The sequence below is a fragment of the Neofelis nebulosa genome, chromosome 5 (assembly GCF_028018385.1).
Source record: "Neofelis nebulosa isolate mNeoNeb1 chromosome 5, mNeoNeb1.pri, whole genome shotgun sequence".
Classification (NCBI taxonomy): domain Eukaryota; kingdom Metazoa; phylum Chordata; class Mammalia; order Carnivora; family Felidae; genus Neofelis; species Neofelis nebulosa.
The window spans coordinates 84,060,915-84,083,841 of NC_080786.1; the positions used below are offsets into that span (position 1 = coordinate 84,060,915).

General features: G+C 41.9%; 1 protein-coding gene across 2 annotated transcripts in view; it reads right to left on the reverse strand.

The window, feature by feature from the left end:
* The window catches only part of LOC131512337 (probable cation-transporting ATPase 13A5), a 116,578-nt gene that overhangs the window by 34,536 nt on the left and 59,115 nt on the right, over positions 1–22,927 (reverse strand). For both annotated transcript variants that reach the window (XM_058730857.1, XM_058730856.1), the window contains exons 10-19: positions 22,540–22,710; positions 20,210–20,367; positions 17,035–17,223; positions 13,038–13,099; positions 11,298–11,448; positions 8,684–8,770; positions 7,939–8,095; positions 5,858–5,975; positions 2,547–2,671; positions 1,569–1,729 (exon numbers count right to left, since the gene is read on the reverse strand). In XM_058730857.1, the coding sequence (XP_058586840.1) occupies positions 1,569–1,729; positions 2,547–2,671; positions 5,858–5,975; positions 7,939–8,095; positions 8,684–8,770; positions 11,298–11,448; positions 13,038–13,099; positions 17,035–17,223; positions 20,210–20,367; positions 22,540–22,710 (1,379 nt within the window). The remainder of the gene's footprint in view (positions 1–1,568; positions 1,730–2,546; positions 2,672–5,857; positions 5,976–7,938; positions 8,096–8,683; positions 8,771–11,297; positions 11,449–13,037; positions 13,100–17,034; positions 17,224–20,209; positions 20,368–22,539; positions 22,711–22,927) is intronic.

Below are 22,927 nucleotides of genomic sequence, written 5' to 3' on the forward strand. Positions count from 1 at the left end.
CCGATGAACGCACATGCACTCACAGTGTTGACAGCTGATCGTGCTTTTTCATGCAACATTTCTCAGGGGTCCTTACATTAGTGTAGAACTCTGAGTTCAAATAGCATAGAAGGTGAGAACATTCTTTTCACTAGAAATTCATCTTGATATTCTGAATTGGGAGGCAAGGAGATACACCCCTCTCTTTCCACGCCCCTTCTCCCAACTGCAAAATAGCCAACAAAAATATGCTTAAAGCATTCCACATGAGGCAAGGAAAGAATTCCTTCTGCTTTCAACAGAAAGTTGGATAGGGAAAGTGTGGTGGGAGGGAACCAGACTACCCAGCGATGGCCAAAACTTCAGTAAAGGTATTAAATTAGTGAGTGGGTAGTGTGAGTGGACTGTTAAAAATTAGTGAAGACCTGATTTTTATCACACAGTGAAATGGAGGCAACATGCATCGACACAGAAGCAAGTGAGTTTGCAAGGATATAAAGCACCAGAAATCTGCTGAAAGTACAGATAGAGCTGTCATCTTTTACAGCCAATATGATGGGGTTTGAGCCAAGTAGGGGTAGGGTCACTGTACAGTTGTGCAGTTTGTATACTGTACAAGGTCTACTCTACATTTAACAATCCAAAGGGCTGGTCAGCCTGAAGGAAGGGAGCATTTTTGTAATTTATCACCCGGAGAACCATCTGGAATTCAGACAGGCAGAGGTGCCACATTTAATGATGGAATGTCAGGCTGCAGCCCATTTTTTTCACAAAAGCACAGGAAACTTGCTATCTCGAAAAGCTTGACACTTGCTAACTTAACGTCACGAACACAGCACCATCTAAATGGCCATGGATCTGGGGGCTCCTGGGTGGCTCAGTGGGTCAAGCGTCCAACTTCAGCTCAGGTCATGATCTCACAGTTAGTGAGTTTGAGCCCCGCGTCGGACTCTGTGCTGACAGCTCAGAGCCTGGAGCCTGCTTCAGATTCTGTCTTCCTCTCTCTCCGCCCTTCCTCAGCTTGCAATCTGTTTCTCTCTCATTCTCACAAAATAAACATTAAAATTTTTTTTTAACTTAAAGAAAAAGTACTTCTGAAAAGTCTTTAAAAAAATAAGTAAATGCCCATGGATCTGGGTGCTATCAAACAGACCTAAATTTGATTTCCTGCTCTGCAACTTGCCAGTGGTGTGTCTTGGGCAAGTTTACCTTGTTGGACCTCAGTTTTCACATTTGTGAATTGAACAGTTTGTCAACTGTATAGGCCAACTATGAGAGTCAAATGGGAAATATGGACATAAGTTCCCAGCCATATTGGAATCATGGGCTGATGCCAGCTCCCAACCCAGAGATTTGGATTTCACCAGTAAAACCTTGGCACTGGAAGCTTTAAAACTCTTCCAGGTGATTTCTTCATGCAGCCAGGGCGAGAAGTGCTAGTGGAAATGCTAAATGCTTTGCAAACTTCAGAACCTCCAGCTGTGAAGGGTTTTGACTTTGGTGACTTCTAACGCCCAGAGAAGGCTGCCCAGGCCAGGGCTGAATGCCATCAGCCCAGGCCACCAAGGGGCCTTCTAACATTTGCTCACATTCTTCTCTGGTCCATTCTCCTGGTTCTCAACCAGCTGCCAAGTCACAGAGGCAGGAACAAAATCTTCTGGTTCATTGGCTTCAACAAGGATCACTTGGCTTCCTCCAGGAATCATTTCAGAATTCTTTGCCACAGTAATCGCTGTTTGAAGGTTGTCACCTAGATGACAAAGAGAGTCAGCTTGCTTTCTGTGTAAATCTCTCAGCAGCTCAAATTGAGCTCTGCCTCCTCTAAGTGGGCATACCCCAATATTGGTGCTCTTTGTGGGGCATTTCCCACTTTTGGCCTTATTTGATAACCATTTGTCTGTCCCTCTTGCCCAAGCCTGTCTGTCTCTAGTGGTCAAAAACAATGTCTGCATCTCCCTGCCACAATGGCATCATGTCTTCAACATTGAATATTTCCAAAACATGCAAGGATGAATAAGGAAATGGTTACATGCTTTTTGATGAACCCTCACAAGACTGAGAGCCCCAAGTGGTGAAGATAACACGGGCCCACTCTGATCGCATGCAACCATTTTGGGGATCTGGATTGCAGTCAAACAGAGACTAGAACACTGAGGGCTGGGCCATGCGTGGACTGGATCAGCATATGCTATGCCTGCCCTACAGCCCTGAAGGACAGCTAAGTAGAATTTTACACACTTTACACAGACGTCTCACGGGGGTTCTGGATGAGCACATATCCGTTCTTGTGTTTAAACATTTACTGTGAGCCTATTAACTCTGGACCAAGCCCAAGTAGGGAGAAGGGGCATTAGACAAAGAGAATGAAGTATGGTCTCTGCTACCAAATCTCACAGTCATCTTGGGGCTGCTGCACTTGTGCCGCAAGAAAAGGAGTCAAAGAACAGTAACACATAACAGCTAAGTATTTTTCCTTCTGCCTCAGCCACATGAACCCACTTAGCTCACATGGTCTTTTTCTGACGCCTGGGATATTTTGAACGTGTCAGGCCTCCAGAAGTACACACCAGTAATCATCACGGTCCTGATGCAGGCTTCATGCAGTTCCTTCAAGACTGGCTTGCTTTCTTTTTTCAAGCGATTCTCCATTATGAGAAGCCCCAGAAATGTCAAGTCTGACTCCACCTTCTCTCTTGGGATTCAGGAGAAAATATTAAAGCTTATTTACGGAGTCTTGATGGTTGAATTTATTTCTTCCTTAAAAAACTTTTTCTAAATTTTATCAATGTAACGCATGCATATGTTTTAAAAATAAAAAAGAACCCAAAAGCTTATGATGAAAACCAATAGTCCCTGTCTCCACCCCTATTCACCCCCTCTCCTTCCCAGAGGCAACCACTTTTATATCTTTTAGCAACTTCTTCCATTTTTAAACTCCATTTTTTAAAAGAATGTGTTTATCTATCAACTCTTCTGGTTTTTAAAATTTTTGTTAATCACACATATTTTGTTTTTAATTTCAAAGAGCTTTTTTGTGACCTGGTAATCAGTTTAGTTAGGCATTTAGTAAGTGTACGGGATACTACGGTCACAGTTGAATATGGAATCATTCCTTTCAACCTCCATCTGTAACTTCCAGAAAATATATGATATCAGCTAAGCCTTCAAAAAGTTATCAGAATTTGAAATTGGAAGCTTGGAGTCTAACTGGGTTACACTCATTTTATAGGAACTCACCTCAGGAATGGAATAAATCTCAGGTGACTGTTTAAAAAGTCAACGTGGGGGGCCAAGATCTCTTTCTGAATCTCGCATTGTTCCTTTTTCTGCCCAGGGAGGAGTTAAGATTGCAGGAGGAGCTGGAGACCTAGGGACCTAACCTTGTTGGGTACAATCTCCCATGTTCAGTCCTGTCCCACGTCTACCTTCCACAGTACGTGATAGAGCTGAGTCTCTGCCTGTCAGGCTCTACAGGGTGGAGCAACTTCCCTCTCGCCATCTCTCTCTCTGTCATGGCGTAGACCACACTTCTTCCATCCCTACTGATTCAGACTCCATTCACCGCCCCCCACCTATTTTTCATCTTACAGAAATGATAGAAATCTCCTGTCTGCACTTAATCACCTTTCTAGTTTTCTTTGATGTTATTTCTTTTCTATCATGCTGGTAGGACTTGGGAGATAGAAGAAATAAACACGCAGTCAGTAAACCTTCTTCAAGAGAAAGAGCAGAGTTGGATTTCTTGATGAAAAATATTACTCAAACTTAGATGGGAACACAGTGAGGAAACTTCTCTCTGGAGTACAGAACAAGTTACTCCATCTTTCATTCAAAAGTCCACTCACCAATCACTCTGTTTTAGACCTTGTATTGGGCACTTGCTGAGTACTCAGATTATCAGATATGAATCCTGCCTCAGTGATCTCAGAGAATATTATGAAAGACCTACCTAAATACAGAATGTGTTAAATTTCTATCATTTAACTTCATAGCTGTCTATTATACATTGGATTCATATTTTCCCATTAGCCAGAACTAAAACACAGAATCGTCCCACCAGTTTCTTCCAGTTTTGGTCTCTATTTGAGGACTCTTCCCTTTTCCACCAATTCAAGCACTAGGGCCTCTTGCTACCTTGCAACATTCCCGGCAAATCCCTGTGTCAGGGCCCTTGCACTCACTCTTCTGACTGCCTGCAATACTCTTCTTCTGGATATCCTCATGCCATATCTCTGTTCAAATGGCACCTCTTCAGAGGACTTTCCCTGATCACTCCATGTAAAATGGTATAATTATCTATCTTTCCCAATTAGGATATAAGCTTCTGAGGGCAAAGATTGTCTCACTTCAGAATCTTCAGTGCCTTAAAGAGTATCTCGTGCACCCTCAAACTCAATAGAAATTTGCTAAACCAATGAAAGGGAGAATTTTGACAAAGTATTTCTTCTGTTTGTTAGTGTGGGTGTTTTATTTTTTTCCAAAAAAAAAAAAAAGAGAGAGAGAGAGAGACAGAAAGAAACTCTTCTACTTCCCTTTTATGACACACCAGTTTTTAAAGAAGTTTTTGATCTTTCTGATTCGAAAACTTTGCAAATATAATTTGATTCTAAAAAAAACCTGAAAACACTTTTCCCTTACTCTGTTTGAAAATAGTAGCGAAATTTTAAGAAGCATAATAGGATCCTGATAATCTCTGGGAAAATCTGAGATGATTGGAAATCTAGCACATTTGATCATCACTTTCTTATTCTGTTATATTTATAATAATGTCTACTCATCAGTGACTTTTAAATGAGAACATCACAGCTACATTAGTGTGTGGCAGCTGGGTGGTGGCAATATTCCTTGTCAAACTACATGAATTTTTTCTTCACACATAACCTTAGCTTTTGTTATTAAAATTTTTGCCTTGAGAAATTACAAAATCCTGTGTGTTATGGGTCTTCGTGCTCGCTCAAGAATAGCTAACACCTTTAATGTTAAATCTGAGAGTGCCATAATTTATTTCATTGATTTCAAAATGAGCTTTCTGATTCTATTTAGAAGATTAAAATGTCATGGCTGAAAGGCTCCTTAAAGATCATCCAATCCTACACTTGAGAGACGAGGGAAATAGACACAGTGCAAGGAAGGGACAAAGATTCTAGTAGAACACATGGACATAGCTTGTAAACAGTAACATTGAACCAAGGATATCCACATCTTATGTGAAGGTGCTAATTGTATATAAGTGAGGGTTTCTCTATCAGCAACACTACATCGAAGATAATGCGTAGTTTGTTATTCAGTGTTCCGCAGTATTTCACTACTCCTTTGTCTTAGACAATTCAAAAATGACCTTTAAAAACTGAGAAACATTAAAAGAGAAAAGAAACTGCAGATTATACTCTAAAGAGGACATCTTATCCATTAATGTAATTAAGAATACTGAATCCTATTTCATATAACTCAACTTAGACTCACTACATCTCCAGGTCTGAAACCAGGTTTAAAGCATACTGGAGGTCAGTGTGTCACAGCGCCCACTCTCTCCTTCTCAACCCGTTTGTACATGGGACCCCCAAGCCAGTCAGCCACATAATGTTCCAAGATTGAAGGAGTGTTGGTTATTTTTGATTGGATGATGGACTGCCGGGCAGAGATAGCTCACTGACAGCTGGGAGTCAAGAGATCTGGACTACCATCTTTGTTCTACCTCCAACCAGTCTTCCCCAGTGTGGCTTACGGTTGCCCGGCTCCAAGTTAGGAGATTGGATGAGACGACTTTCCATCTCCAGGAGGCTTCCTCGTGATTGGAGCTGTCCTTCTGTCCATCTCCAACATTCATTTATTTCACACACACAGAGCCTGCTCTAGTGTCGATATCTGACTTCCTTACCTGGCTAAATTCTCTACTTCTGAAAGCTTCTTCATCTTCAAGCCTTTATGGGCAAAAGCAATGACACGGAAGCCTTGTATTGTGTATTTCCTGAGTTCCTGTGGGAAATTCTTGGGTACTGTCAGGTGAGAGGAAAGAGGTAAAGGTAAGGTCACACTGAAGACTGCCCACCTCCTGAGCAAGACTCTGGGATCCACTGTACCTTGTTTTAAAATTCCAAAAAAAAAAAATATTTTAATAGAAAAACTACAGCTCTGGCTAAAAGCCACAACTTCATTAGGGTGCTCTTATTATTCTGACAGAAATGAATGCCAAGGATGCGCCGCTCATCCCCTGGGTGTCAACTCCACTGGCTGGCTTTAATAAGGTTAGACCTCACGACTATGTCTACAAGGATAAAATGAAAACAGCTGATCCTCTGGATCAGGGGTCAGCAAACTAAAGGCCAAATCTGGTCCATTGCTTGTTTTTGTAAATAAAGTTTTATTGAAATGCAACCATGTCCATTTGTTTATCATCTATGTCGGGTTTGGGGTCACAATGGCAGGGTTGAGCAGTTGAGACAGACACCATGTGGCCTGCAAAACCAAAGTTATTTTCCACCCAGCTCTTTGCAAAAAAGTTTGCAATCCCTGCTATAGAGGACAGACGACACAATGCTGTTTGTGTATTTTGACATGGTAGTCATTACCAATATTACAATATTTGTGAAATCTTTATGGCTCATAGGATGCCTAGAAGAGCATTAAAAAGAACAGTGTAATGGAAGTGTAGTGGCTTAGGTAGCAAAACACTTGATTTCTAGTATCCACTCTACTGCCAACTAGCTCTCTGACCTTGGGCTTGGTAGGTCTCTCTTCTGGCTCCTCAATTTTCCCATCCATAGAATGAGAGGGTGTGGACCTCAGTGTCCCCATTCAGCTCAAGCTTCCTGTAATTCTAAAATGATCCAGAAGGTGGGGATCAAGGCATCTCCTAGCTCTCTATTTCCTAAATACAGGGGGAGAAATCACTGACGTTATTAGCATATGTCAAAGATCTGAGGTCAGGACAAATAAGAATTGGGCTACCAGAAGGACGAGAGGTGAGAAGTGACAGGCCCAAACCCTTACCAGGGAACAAGGGCAATAATCACCAGTTAAAATTTCAAGAAGATACTCACTTGCATCTGTGAGACTGAAAAAAAAAATGTATAGCAAAATATAGGCCAGTCCATCAGTCTGTGAGGGATAGAGGGATAGAGGGATAGAGTGTTAGAGGTCATGGGAGTTCTGCGGAAGATCAAAGTCAGAAAAAGGGGCCGCTTCTAAGGTAAAAAAGGCTCTAAGTAGAGGGAGAAGTTAAAGCAATCATTTGCCAAATCTAAAATTGTGTGCACAAGTTGATGGCTATCAGCAATCATAGGGAGAATGTAGATGAAAATCAGGAGAAAAAGGCCAATTTTATCCAAATGAACTCATTTGAATGCAACAATATCCTTACAAATCTGGGCTGCCGCTTAGAGAGTGCATATGTTTGTAAGACAAAGAGACAATACAAATCAGCTCAAAATCTGGCCCAGAAAGATGAAATTGCTGTGAAAATGATCAATTGCATTGCTCTAATACCGTCTAATTTGCTCTAATTACTTTGTGTGTGTGTGAAAGATTTATCTTGTCTGTATTCTCCTTCCATTGACCGGCACGAGGCCCTTACATGGTGCCAGCCCCCAGAGGTGTCAGGTGGAGCGCCCCAGCTGCAGGCTGAGTGCAGGGCCCAGACCTGTCCCATTATTCCCTTCACACGTTCCTGGTTCGCTCACCCTTACGTAGCTTCCTGTTCTGGCTCCTGATGTTTGCTTCATATCTCCTTCCCTGATACCCCATTGTGGTTGGACTTTTCTGGATGGATCAAAGCCAGATATTTACTCTCTGCCTCATGGCCTTGAAATGATCACTTCTGTCTTATCAGATCTCCTGGGCCCACTTCTCACTCACTGAGAAAACAATCACTTCCACATTCATTTAGTCTTGTGTGCTTTGTGTGTTTGGGCTTCTAAAACATTTTTACCTCCTGAAAGAGAGAACAGGGTCAATTAGTACCTGTTTCAGACTTGCAGAACTTGGCCAGCATCTCCGGGGCACCCTTCATGTACACATGGAAGTGATCCTCCCCTGCCACCTGAGCGACCACAGACATCCTCTGCAGGCTTGAGGAAAATGGAAACTGGCGCAAGATGGCTATGGCTTCCACGGGACTCTGAGACAGCACCAACAAAGGGGAGCTTAAGATGCTTGTGAAATTTCACAGATGCACACCAACAAATAGGACTTGCTCTGCAATGAACCCAGGGACGTCATGAAGTGGTATGTTTGTCACAACATTGATACTTTTCTGTCTGCCTCGACGGCGATTCCCTCATCAAGTTGTCTGGTTCTGCAAGGCCTTTCCCTTTGATTGCCTGGAAAAATCCTAATCATCTTCCAGGCCAAGTTCACAGGTCCCTTCCTCTGTGGCACTTCTCTCTCATAAATAGTATTCACTCTCACCTCTGAACGCCTGCAGCTCTTTCTTCAGCCTTTATTATAGCAGTCGGCACAGGGTATTGCACTGATTTGCACCTATATGGATTTTTCTACCAGCCTCTGTACTCCTCCAACACAGAGCCCCACACATCTAGCTCTGAAATCACTCTATCCCTTAGCACCTAGAGCAGTGCTCTAGCATAAGACAGGTTCATGAATAAATTTAAAAATAGATTCAGGAATGAAGGGACGAGCAAACCAACTATGGACACTGTTAGTTTCAAGGAGAAAGAGCTGTCTGATTTGAAAAAGCAAGTCATACCCAACTGGCTTTCGGTCCTGGCTTTATTATTATGTTTGAACCTGGCATCCCAAATGTGCGGTAGTCTGCATCACAATCTTCCATTATCTGTTTCAAAATGAAAACATTCACAAGATTCCTTAGAGCAAAATAGTAAGAAAGAAATACCTCTCATTTGCATAGCACTTGAAACTTTTCAAAGCCCCTTCCACATATTTTCTCTTGTAGGCTAATTATCTGAATACCATCATTGTCAAATTTCTGTTGTGTTATTAAGGACCTTGGAGAATGTCAAAAAGCCAGAAATATTGTGACTACAGTTTAAGTGGTAATTGATGGAAGAAATGCCGGCTACAAGCCAATGGCTCTTCCTGAATGGTATGACTAGCAATTGGATGAGAATTTAATATAGCTGAGCACATTAGCCCTCAGTTGAGTTAGGATTGGGTCTTGAGATAAACCTGGGATTAATTCTTATTCTGTATCTACGTTACTAGCCTAATTGGTTAGCTAGAGAGTTAACAAGTTAGCTGCTGGCAAATTAGAAAGCATATTTGAAAACAGTTTGCATTCTTTGGAGGTTGCAACAGTATAAGTTACACCATTTGAGAAACCAATATTAACCTAAAATATAGGAAAGGCAGTCAGATATACAAATCAGAAAATAGGAGACATTTGGCCTCTGCTCCATCACTTACCTGTTTAACGTTGGGGACAATGCCTCCATTTCTCCCCAAATTTCTTCTGAAAAATATTCTGACATCCCTTGTAGCACTAAAATTATTGGGGTCTACAAGGATATTTTCCCTCCTCCTTATGTTTCATGACAGTTTCCTATCCACCAAAGGATATTTAATTCGAGACTGAAAGTTTCTCACCTAGCTTTAAATTCTGCAAATCATTTTGCACTTCCATACTTTGCTTGGGGTGGATAACACTGCTCTTAAAGACAGTTCTTACAGAGCTAATCCTAGCAATTTATGTTCCTGCACAAGACCCCAACTTGTATGTCATGTGTACAAATAGACCAACACCCCTCGATGGAGAAGAGCCACCGTCAGAACCAGGATCAAAGTCACATATAGTAAGAATGACCCTAAGCAGCTCATCATTGTGTCTACGTGAAGGATGCCGGTGAGGACAATGTGTAATAATTACACTGATTCCTCTCCGTTAAGATCCAGGAAAGTGATTATCCCTTTGTGTTTAAGTAGAAGATTTCTCCACAGCAAATGCTTAAATTTTAGCTTGCTGCTATCAAAAATTTCCATGTTTACCAGGTTTCCTCTTTTATTATTTTGGCTTCTAGAAAGCTACATTTTTGCCAGTACACACTTTTTAAAAACTTTTTAATAAGTTTATTTATTTTTAGATAGAAACAGTGTGGGGGGGAGGGGCGGAGAGAGAGAGGGAGAGGGAATCCCAAGCAGGCTCCACACTGCCAGTGGAGCGCCCAAGTCGGGGCTTGAACTCATGAACCCGTGAGTTCATGACCTGAGTCAAAACCAAGAATCGGACACGTAACCCACTGAGCCACTCAGGTGCCCCTCCCCCCACTATAAATCTATACATCTATAAATTTGCCTTTTTGTGAGGTGTATTTCATGTCCCTGCAGTCATGTGTTTTCGTTCCTTTAACATTCTGTTTAAATGCTGTCCTGTAGTTAAGATATCATTGTCAGTAGCTTGAAAACGTGTTTTGTTTTGGTTTGGGTTTTTGGAGAGCAGAGTAACGTAATTAACTAAATAGTGACTGCCTGAATGAATGAATGCTTTTCACTTGGTGGGCACTTTACAATGCAAGCAGCCCCTGTAGGCTCATAGGATCAGTGCTTACCACAAGTCGGTGAGTGAGGCATTATTATCACCAACGCACACCTGAGGTAACAGACTCAGAATCTTGGTTCTGGATTTGGGGTCACACAGCTAGAAAGTGATGGGGTCGAGAGGTCTGCTCACCATGTCATGACAGCCACGAGAATGGGTTTATACCCTTCAACTGTTCACACTCAGCTCAAAAAATTGATCCAGTTGGACTGGGAAACCTTCAGGCTAGTATCTAGACCTATACTGTCTAATACAGTAGCTACCAGCCACATGTGGCCATTTATATTTAAATTGATTAAAGTGAATAAAATTGAAAATTCAGTCCTTGGTTGCATAGCCAAATTTTAAGTACTCGATAACCACATGTCGCCGGCTAGTGGCTACTATACTGAATAGCACTGCTTTAGACCACTGTTTCTCTGTGAGTGTTACAGAGAATGTACCATGTTTTGGCCTGTCAAGGTTTTGTGGTCAAGAAGGTTTGGAAAATGCTGCTTATCCTATTCCTTCTTGAATATTCACAATGCACCACAGTATACTAAAGAAATCTGGTAGTCAAGAAATCAATTTTACTTTCTTAAAACAGCAGGTTCCCAAACGATTTGATCACGGAACCTTATTTCAAACTGCACTCATTAACAGAGTTCTTGGGAGCAGATACTGGGAAATTCAGGTAGAGTCGAACCTTCCTTCAACGTTGTTACAAATCTTCTCTGAGCTTCAACCAAAGTTAAAAAACTTTTCCACTTTCAGTAAGGATTTCTTCAAGTTTTTCTCATTTAGCCAAAACAAGAAACTATCATCTTACCCAGGCAGTGCCCTCAAACATTTTGAGGTCCAGTGGGTCTCCTTGGATGGTCCCATTGAGAAGGATCAGAGAGTGGCAGCTGGCCATGGCAGCACACAGCGGGCCCCATGGCAAAGCCTTGCCTGAGGCAAAGCTATTCACTTCCTGAAAACTGGGAGAGAAGATGATTAAGAAATGAAAGTCTTCAACAAAATCATTTTACACACTCTGCCCCTTAAATCTTGCCAACACAGAGTTTCAATAATGCTTAACCTTTATGTTTAAATCCTTCCAGAGCTCCTCATGCCCCGTATGATAAAGTCTAAGTGCCTGGATATAATCACAGAGACTTCTGTCAGGTTACTTGAGGTCAGTGCCTAAGGTGACAGTAAGCTCAGAACCTGCAGCCTGCTTCAGAATCTGTCTCCCTCTCTCTCCACTCCTCCCCCACTCATGCTCTCTCTCTCTCTCAAAAATAAACTTTAAAAAATTTTAAAATAAAAGAAAAGCACACCTGGACTCTGAAATATTTCTCATGACTCAGTCCTTTGCCCTATTTCTAGAAACTCCTGGCATAGATATCCAGCGTCTCATTTTCCTTTATGATGGTAGACTGGTACAGTTTACCATTCTCGTTTCCCATCTAATAGCCAAATGAGAATTGTAGACAGTGGTTTCTACACCCCGAAAACCTGAGCATTTGGGGAAAGGAAAAGAGAGGAGGGGTGAAAACCCTAAGCATCCTATTCCCCTTTCACTGGTCTGGCCAATAGAAGACAAAGCAGTGCCTGCCCGGACAAAAGCTTGGCCCGGCCATCTGAGCAACCAGGAGCTGAACCACATGAGTAGGGTTGAACCCAAGTATTTTCTGCAACATCGCACTGCCTGTCTGCTGTTATCTCGTGCCAGAGCTGTGTTTGGCCCCATCACTGTGCTGGAGAGCCCCTGCATGACTCAATGACAGAGGCTCAACCACTGTTTAGAGCCAAGGGGGGATATCTAGAGCTGAAGAGTCAAGGCATCTTGTACTTAGACCGAGAGGGCAGATCTCAGCCCTGTGAGGAAGGGGAGCAAGGGCCCTCTCCTCACTATCCATTCTGGGGTAGCATCTCTGTGATTGTTCTCCCCTCTCCTGTGGCCAGCTTTTCACCTGTGTCTGTAAAAATGGTAGCCATATACCCTTTAACATTCTATCTCAAGTGCTATCTTTGTCAGGCGTTTTTCCTCATTCTGTTCATTTCCAAAATTAATTTCGACCTTTTATTCGCTATGTTATTCCAAAATCCAAGACTGTGTATTATATCAAACAATCATTATTATTTTTTCTTCTCTCTTCTGATATGTGTGCCTTAATCATAGCTCTTTCCATGGACTGTATTATGCGTAGAAGATGAATGCATCTGTGTCTTTCAATCCCATGAGATGTGAGCTACATGAGGGAAGGGAGGGAACTCTTCTTTTCTGGACTCCTCCCCCCACCCCGCCCAGTCCAATAACCACCAGCAAATCTTTGTGGTTTTTAATTAAGTACACTTATGATTTCACTCTTTGCTCCTCTTTTTTATTCATTCAGCTTCTTACTTATCCAGTTTGTTCTATTTTTTCATGTGGAGTTTGAAGGCCTATTTTCCCCATCTGACTCTGAACTTAGAACCCATTTAATTTAACAAGTTAGAATAATTGGGACACCAGAAGGACGGACTTGAATAGAACCAAGGTAGCTACACCAATCCTACATCCCATCTTCACTGAAGTGCTTACCAGTTGTCAGCAGTAGGGACAGTCCCCCAGAGGTCCAGCCCATCTTCCGTAAGAGTGCCAGTCTGGAAGAAGTTAGAATTGGTATTAGCATAAGATTTAGAACTTTTGGTTATATCATGATTTAAACAAAACCCAACCTCCCAAAACATTAAGGTAGATCTAGTTGTCCAAAGTCCTTGTTTGTAAGCATTAAATTTTGTTTTTTTTTATTATTTTTTAAAATATGTTTTTAATGTTTATTTTTAACAGAGAGAGCGAGCATGTGTGCATGTCTTGAGTTGGGGGGGCAGAGAGAGAGGGAAACAGAGGATCCAAAGCAGACTCCGTGCTGACAGCAGTGAGCTTGATGCTGGGCTCAAACTGTGAGATCATGACATGAGCCAGTCAGATGCTTAACCAACTAAGCCACTCAGGCACTCTTGCAAGCATTAAGTTTTAAATCAGAGAAGGGTACCTGAAGGAAGAATTCAGCAGGTGACAAATGATTCCTGAAAAGACTGTGTCGATAATGAAATGATTCTAGATACTAATCATTACAATCAAATGTTAGTGTTTTGCTTTTGTGTGTTTATTTTTGCACTTGCTGTTGTTAAACGAGAAGCATTTAGTGAACGGAAATCCAATAAAGACCAGTACGAGTTTGACTTTATAGTTGGCACCTGCTATCTTTCTAAAGCAGAGTTCAGAATTTTTCTTTCTTTTTAAGACTGATTAGTTCATAGTCTGCCATCTGGCTCACAGCAATTTTTTAAAATATGGGTGACATGATGACTGTCCAGATTTGATAATGAAATGTTGATAAAGGGCTTTGAAAATTTAGAGAGAAATGAAGTGCTAATAATAAATACTCATTAATGCCCATGAATGGGTTTTATTGTTAGAATTGTCAAGAGGAAAATGGTTGGGAGATTTGATTTGCTATATTATGGGAGAGTATTTATCACATAATGTAACAAAGAAAGCAACATGGAACTACGTACTATGACAGCACTTTGAATTTGCTTATTGCTTCATAGCCCACCATTAATTACAGACCCCGGTGTCTTTATGCAAGAGGCCAACACCCAGTCAGAGTAACCATGTGGCTCCCGCTATTTCAGCGCTGTCAAGGCTGAGCAGAACATTCCCAAGTGCTGGGGTGTATCCCTTTTCAATACTGACACCCAGGTCTCTGTCATCATTCTTTTTACAGTCATTTCTGTAAAAGACACTGAATTTTCTAGCTTCCTATCAAATGACATTTCTTTCATTAGAGCACATTAAATTGGCATAATGCTTTATGATGAAGTGCTTACGATGTTTCTAATTCTTACAATCGACTAAATAGGGAAGGGACATTCTCAGGTTAGAAGTTAAAGGAGCAACCTCAAGGTCCAGTGGCTTGCAGGTTGGAGAGAAAGAACCAGAATCTGGCCCATCTAGAATCTCCCTCTAGATGACAAATGTTAAATAAATTTTGCAAAGCATGCAGAAAGACAAAACCCATACTGGACTTCCAATTAAAGAATGAAGGATTCTTTGTTTCATTAATTTATTTGGGCTTCACAGAAAGCTAACAAGCTTTGCATGAATTACTCCTTGAAGAACAATAGAAAAAAACCTATTTGCTTCATTTCCCTCCTGCATTTTATGAGGGTTCCAACCTGTGTGTTTAGATTCCAAATCCTCTTGAGTTATTCCATTTCAAAAAGAGTTAGCAGCTTAATGCAAACTGAAATGTTTCCCTGATGATCAGATTATATTTTTACACATCAATATTTTGAACATGAAAACAGAGATTAGATGGCAGCAAACAGAAATGGGACCGTGTCATTTCTCTATGTGAAAATGATTCTTATACTATAAAACTAGCCATGAACAGAAAGAAAACTAAATTATAGTTACAGTTGTAAAGGGAATAAGACAGAAAAAGCCAACTTCTTAGCATAAATACTAGCCCAGGCTTGGGCTAAGCTGAATAGAAAAGAGAGAACTGTTTTAGAGAACTTATAACAGACCAACATAAACTAGAAATATATGGGAATAAGAAGCACATGGTGAATGTCTTCTAAGTGGAAATAAAAGTAGAGGGGGACCTCGATTAATTGTGGGGTGCTTCATTCCAACACCATATTGGTAGAGTTTTACAATGTACAAGCTGGAAAGGCACCGAGAGATCATTGGAGTTCAAATTTCTCTTGATTTCTCATTTTGCCGATTCCCAACCCAGTGTTTTTTGCACTATGACATGTTGTCATGCCACTGGGGTTTGGCCAAGCGTGCCGAGGAGCAGTTCCTCAGTTGGTCTAGCAAAGGAGCACATGAGGACGTGGAGGGGAAAAGCTTTGTATGAGACGTAAAATGAACAACTGGAAAAATTAGTTTTAGGAAAAGACAAATATGTAACGAACCTAACTTTATAAATCTCCCTCTTATATTACAGGCACCAGTGAGGCTGCTGGGTAAATAATGGGAATCCTTACCAGAAAACTTCCAAGGCCGTGGAACTAAAAGAAGCTACTGTTAACCCTAGTGGTTAACTTGAGGAGTGGTGATTGAGGGTTTTCTTTGCCAGAGGAAACTCAGGCAGAATAGAATGGAACTAATTTTAGGGCTGAGCTGCTTCCAGTGTGGAGCCAAGACTTGTCAAGTCTACTCATGGTGTCTCTCCAGTTTGTCTTATACTCTCCATTCTTGCCCTCCTTGCTTAGGACAATGACCCATCTCTTCAGTCTTCCCTAGATAGCTTCCTGTCTCAGTCCTACCTCCCTTTTGTTCCTTCTCACCAATTACCCTCGATGGAATAAACAAAACACACCTATAAAAATGTCTTTGATCGTCTTTTAAAAAAATGGTACGGCTCCCATTCTCCTTCACAAGGCCCCACTTCTTAGCTTGACACATCAGGCCCTGAGCAATTGGGCTCTTCCTCTCCAGCTACATTCCCTACCACACAGGCCCTGTTGTAGCCACACCCACATGCCACAGGCCATGACATCCCTGTGCTTCTGAACTGCTCATCTCTGAGCCCATTCTAACAACCAAAGCCACGGCTCAGCGGTGACCTCCCATCCATGGCAGGTAACTTAACTTCGACGCTTTTCCATGCCTCTTTGAGCATGCATTTCACTGCATTATCATGGTTTACACTTCCATTGTACCTGCTTCCTCAGCTAAGTCACGAGCTTCTCCAGAGCAAGGACCCTCTTATTAATGGGACTCTTGGCCAAGGTAGGTTAATTAAAAAGTGTCAAAGCCTTAATTAATTATTCTAATACAAACAAAGTGAAGACTTGGAGGGACCAGCCAGGCCCACTGTGTTACAACAATTAAATTGGCCTGCCCAAGCAGAGGGCAGGATCGGAACAGCAGGTGGATGAGGCTGAGGTCCCTCCAGGGACACAGGACCCCCACAGGAGAGTCACAGAAAGAGGTTTTAGACCTGTCCCAGAGCAGCAATCCTTCCCATTTGGACATACTTCTCCCCTGCTACCTCCAGAACCCTAAACAGTTACAGGACAACATTCTTCTAGTCCTGAGTCCTGATAACCTAGGGCTCAAAGGAGAAAGGAGGGGCTGAGTGCATTAACACAGGCACTGTCCCCTCCCTCCCTTTCCTTAAAAGAAACAGAGGAGAAAAATGGAATATTTTCAATTAAACACAGGACAAAGTATTTCAGGGAACAGAAATGTTCCTCACAAATTTTTTTGCCTGAAAAAGCCAGTCAGTCATAGAAGTTATTACAATAAGAGATTGTTTTGAAACCCAATACGGGCAAAAAATATTAAATTTCATAGGGAAGAAATTTATGATGTGATATAGTTAATCCACTTCCTTAGGACTCTGTACAGTGGGCTTGTAGAGCATGGTCTCACACTAGCCCACTGTGTGACCTTCTCTGGCCTCAGTGTTCCTATATGTAAAATGAGAGCAGTGAACCAGGCATTCAGTTGGAGGCCTTTCCCAGCTCTGCTCTGCCTTGAAATCAACCTCCAATCAGGAAAGTTTAGATCATACTTTGTCAAAGCACACGAGGTTTATTTGTCCACACATATTGATTCTCTGTGGAGAAATACAGAAGATTTTCTTTTTCTTCAGCCTCTTTTGTGCATACACGATTCCTGTGGTCAGGGCAGCTGGTAGCACAGGAGGGACAGTCACGGTGAGGAGAAGCAGGGCCATGGTTGCCGTGTCTCTTGGAGAAACCTAGGGAGGGAGGGACATGGAAGTTAGCCTAGCAGCACAGGGCGGCACCCTTTCTAGCACCATCTCCTGCAGCACTCCAAGAGTTCTAGAAGCTCAAAATATTTAAAGAGAGCTGCTCTCTCTGTGGGGCTGAGAGATCTCTTGGGTGTGCTTAAGGAACAGACAAGTTGTCTCCCATTGTGCACAAAAGAAACTCTGATCCTTTTTCTATGTCCACCCTGCCCTTTTTGACTCTGTTTCTCTTTGCTTGGTATTCCCTCCACCCAGAGTACCATCCTTCCTCTGCTCATCATAACACACCCTCTTAGACTCCCCAGGCACTGAGACCATTTTTGAGTTGTAACATTTCACACACGGGCTTGACAGTTGGGTTATAAATCTCCCCCAGTCGCTTCCAAACCGCTTGGGTGCAGCAGCTTGGCTTATACATCTTTGAAGTCCTTTGCAAGTTCATCTTATTCATCTCTAGATATAGAGCCTAGCACAGTTTCTGACACAGGAACTATTAAATGAATGGTAACCTGATAAAAATGATGACCAAGAGTCTGCTAAAGGAAAGTCCGTAGTAAAAATAGCTTGTTCTCACTGCACACATTCTGGGGCGAGAGCTGGATTAGGCTACATAAATGATTTAGTTACTCCTCACAACAACCTTAGGATGTAAACACTGTTATTTTCTCCATTTAACAGATAAAGAAACCAAGGCTTAAAATATTAAAATAACTTCCCCAAGCCATCTGCTAGTTAAATGGTGAGGATCTGAACCCTAGGCTGTCCCACTCGGGGGCCACAAATATGTGACCAGTGTCTTATAGTATCCAGTCAATTCTCATAGAGTCAAGATCCCAGGCGGGTCCACAGAACTTCACATGGCTGATAAGAATAGGGCTTAGATTGGGGCGCCTGGGTGGCGCAGTCGGTTAAGCGTCCGACTTCAGCCAGGTCACGATCTCGCGGTCCGTGAGTTCGAGCCCCGCGTCGGGCTCTGGGCTGATGGCTCGGAGCCTGGAGCCTGTTTCCGATTCTGTGTCTCCCTCTCTCTCTGCCCCTCCCCCGTTCATGCTCTCTCTCTGTCCCAAAAATAAAAAAAAATAAAAAAAAAACGTTGAAAAAAAAAAAAATTTAAAAAAAAAAAAAAGAATAGGGCTTAGATCAAATCACAGCATGGCTTGTTTTATTTTTCACCTTCTCTAGAAATTAATGGCCTTACCCTAGATTTTTATGAAATTAACCGTAATTTTAGCCACTAAAGTCCTCTTCTGAGTACTGGAAATACAGATTCAAGTTCAATATCAAAGGCTGCTAGATACATCATTGGTCCAATCTCAGATTGTCACAAAATCCAGCGTTCTCTGTTTTTCCCAACCACAGCCACAAAGTGTTGACACTGAGGACTCAGCTTTGTCTATTCCTGAGACAGTACAGATGGAGGAAGCCAGCAGGGTCACAGGTTATGACCCACAAGAAGGTGGGGTCTACAGTTAGTATAGCTGCTTTGGTGTGTATTAGATGTTGAGTTCTACCCGGGAAATCTTCATTCCGAATCACTGTGGGTGCTTCCTGGTCCACAGAAGAGGGCCTTTTGCTTGTTTTCCTGCTCAGTGCTCCTGCTCCCCAGATGAAACTGGCACAGTGCCTCAAGTTCCAGTCCCACTTGCTTTAACAGTCTGCCCAGCTCTTTCCAGGGTCCCTTCTAGGGGTGCCAATATGTCCTGGCCTCCTTTGCCTTTGCCTGACCTAGAAATGCTGCCTGAAGGCTTATATCAGACTGAAATGACTACCCAGAGCTCAAGTACGAGAGTGAACATTGCCTGGAAATTCTCGTCACTCTGTGACGAGATATTTACCCCTCTCCCCGACAACACACACATAGAATGCACTAAATTTGGGTATTGTAATTAAGTCACCCATACCCAGTTTCATACCTATGTTTGGACCCTTTTATTTACATTTTTTTTCTTCTTCCCAATGAGCCCACATTGCTAACATCCCAGTATGTCTTAAAGAAGAGATTACACAGTTCACAAAAGAATCACACTCTCAGGACCAGAAAGGACCTCAGAGGTCATTTGTGAGAACCCTTCCTTCAGCCATCACAACTGTTAAGAGAAATGCTCAAACAAACCAAAACCAGACCACTATGAAGTTTAAAAGGAAGTGGGGATCCGTGCAGCATATAGTTCTGTAAAAGTGGACAGCCAGTTCTATTTTAGAACCTAACAAAACATAGAAAAACTCACTGGGTACATGGTATGTTGGGTATGCCTTAGACAATGTACACACTCAAATATCTCAGCATTCTCAAATAATCCAAATTTCTAAGCACGGCATTCAAGATCCCCTTCAATGTGACCCATTTTACCTTGCTAGACTTAATCTCTCAGTTGCTTGCTGGTTCCAGAAGACCCATCTGCATTTCTTCCTTTGTCCTTTTCTCACTCCAACTAGCATGCCCTTTCTCCTCCCTGATCTGATTGACTAAATCCTCTCCATTCTATCAGACTTGAGAAACACCTATTTCCTCTGAGGATGTTTGGGCTTCGGTATTACCAATGCCACACATGAAGTAACCTCTCATTCGCATCCAAGTGGTGAAAGAAGTCATGAACTTTGCAACTTTTCATAGCTGTGCCATCCAATACAATTTTCACTAGCTACATATGGCGACTTGAATTTAAATTAACTAAATAATCAAATCACTAAATTACTTAAATTAATTAAAAATAATTAAAATGAAGTAAAACTGAAAATTCATTTCCTTGGTCACACTAGCCACAGTTCAAGTGTTCAATAAGCACATGTGGTTAAGGGCTACCAAATTGGACCATGTAGGTATAGAATAGTTCCATCATCTAAGAAAGTTCTATTGGACAGAACTGATCCACAGAATGATGGGGCTAAGAGAGAACCTTATCCAACCCTTTTGAGTTAGGTGAGGATCCTTGAAAAAGCTATGTCATTAAAAAGCCTTACCCCCAGTACTTACTCCATGGTACATATATACACCAAGGGCATAGAAGAAACCCACAATGCCAAGGAAGGCCAGGAACACTATAAACTTGAAGGCATCATTGTATAGCTTGAAGTTCAGAGGTCGGGGATAGAGGATGGATCTCACCAAGTCCCCTTTGGCAGTATTGTAACCTGCATGAAGGTAATCACAGGTGGAGTAAGTTCCTTTAATACAGTTTACCACGACACCCAAAATGATTTGCATTGAATTAAGGATTGGTTAATAGTGTCATCTGAATATGGGATGAAGACATCACTGCAAACTATATTTACATTTATTATCCCTACAAGTCACTAGGAACAATAAGTGGTATTCACTTAACCTTGTTCAATTTCTCTTGCTCTGGAAGTCAGTGCTACAATGGCTCACACAGTGAAGCTCCTCACTCATGCATAAGATTGAGGAAAAGAAGACTGAGGACTGACAGACAGAGTCACCAGAGAAGACGAGCTGCTAAGAGAAGACATTAAAGCTCAAGTATGTGTTGAAAATAATAGAAAATGAAGACAAAAGGAAAGCACAAAACAAGTAATTTCTTAAACACATATACCTCTGATCATGTCATTCTTATGCCCAAACACCTTCCAGAACCCCTGATTTTTTGCAATAAAGTTAAAATTTCTAGGCACGGCATTCCAGATCCTGTCAACCCTCAGTATACTCCTGTGTTGCTAGACTTATCTCTTTACTGCTCACTGCTCTCAGAAAACTCCAAGGCAGTCCTTCTTTTGTGTTTTGCAGAAATAGATTAGCATGTTTTTTTAGCTTTCTGCTAGGACTGGCTAAATCTTTCCCATCCTATCAGGCTTGGCTCAAAATGCCGCCTCATCAAATAAATATTTTCAGAGTTCTACTCCCACACTTCCTATCAAAAATAATTTCTCCCCCTCTTTGGGGTCCCTGTAACACTTAATCATGTGACATCTATCATTGCTCTGTGTTTAGTTAGCTCTAACTCCACACTGTTTCCTGCACCAGACCACAATCCTCTTTAAGGGTAAGGAATGTCTCCTAATTTTTTTCTTTAGCCCTCAGGGCATAGCACTTAGTAGATCTTCATTAAAATCTAAGTTATTGGCAACAAAAGGGGGGCTACTAGATATGAACCACTGTTGTATGAAACACGCCTTAATCCCACTGCTTGGTAAACATATAGTCTCCTCAAACATGGCTTTGTAGGCTTTGGAGAAAAAGAGCAGAGTTTTCTCTAACTTGTTGCCTCAGCATTTTACAAGCTCAGATAAGGTGGTTCCCATGATTTCCATTCATAAGCTCATGCCCACTGACCCCTTTGAAGCAAAACTTGATATTTTTAATTTAAAAAAAATCAGGTAGAACAATTGAATCATAGGCTAACACATAGAGACAACAAAGTTCAAGGTGGGTTTTGGATCTGTGCATATGTGGCTGGCAGAAACACAGGTCAGGGGTAGTGTTGTCTGTGTGATGTCCTGTGAAAGACCGGGAGTAAGATTAGTAGTCTTGAAAACTTTTTGAGCATGGTGTGTGTAAACTGCTTCAAATTCTGCTTTAGAAATATGACTTGGTAGCAGATCCAAGGGGAGGTGGAACAAAAGACAAGGCAAAGTATTTGAGGCAAAAGCTGAAAGGGAACAGTCAAGAGAATATTTCTGTTGCAATGGTTAGACAGGAGATGATGAAAGGCCTGGACAAAACACCAACTGTCCTAGGGATGAAGGAAAGGGAGACAAGACTCAGGAGGTATTTGTAGAATTGACAGGATGTGGTGTCCTACTTGGTACGGGAGAAAGTGGGAAGCTAAAGGTGATGTGGACAGACCGGCTAGATGGTGATGCTGTCGACAGAAAGAGGAGGATAAGTCCTTTCGATGCCTTGACTTTGAAGTGTCTGTAGGGAACCCAGAGGGAGGCATCCAGCAGGGACCTGGAAATATCCCAGCAAGCAGCAGTTTGAAAGGAGAAAGTCCTCAGGTGATAATGGTTGGAACTTTTTTCTTGGGAATCACTTAGAGTTGGTATAGAGGGAAAAGGAAAGAAGCCTGGGGACATAAAAAACAAACAAACAAGAACACAGTCTTGCCTTTGAGGCAATGTATTTCATCTCTGTATCATCGATGTATTTCATCTTAGACAAGGGTTTTAACAATGAACCAGTGAGGTTGGAAATGGTGGCAACTTAGAATAAATAAGGATCTGACTAGAAACAAGTATGACTGTTATTACCAGAAGGTGGCAAACTCCATAATCCTAAACCTAATTTCCCCAATCCAACTCCCCCACCTCTAAGCAGGGACTACATTTACAAAAGTGGAATCTACTAACCTGTTTGCAAAACAACTGCTCTCACTGGCCCCTGCCCAGACGGCTTGACCTGGATAACTTCTGTCCCGCAGAAAAGGACATGTTTCCGATAGTCCTCCAAGCTGTGGGATTTCCAGGCCACGGTGTTCTCCGTATGGGGCAGTGGCGTCTTTGTGACAGGTATGCTTTCTCCTAAAGAAGATTGTGTTTTGTTGATTCTGTGTGAACTCAGGTATTTAGAGCTGGTGCCTGACAGTTTTGAGACAGTATACAAACCATAGCTATTCAGGTCTTAATGCCCATTTCCTGGGTCAGATGATTTCTCAAGGATGCTGGCGATGCAAGCAGTGGTGTACTTGGTTATATTTTACATATTTATTTAAGGTCCACCTATATTTTCCATACCTGG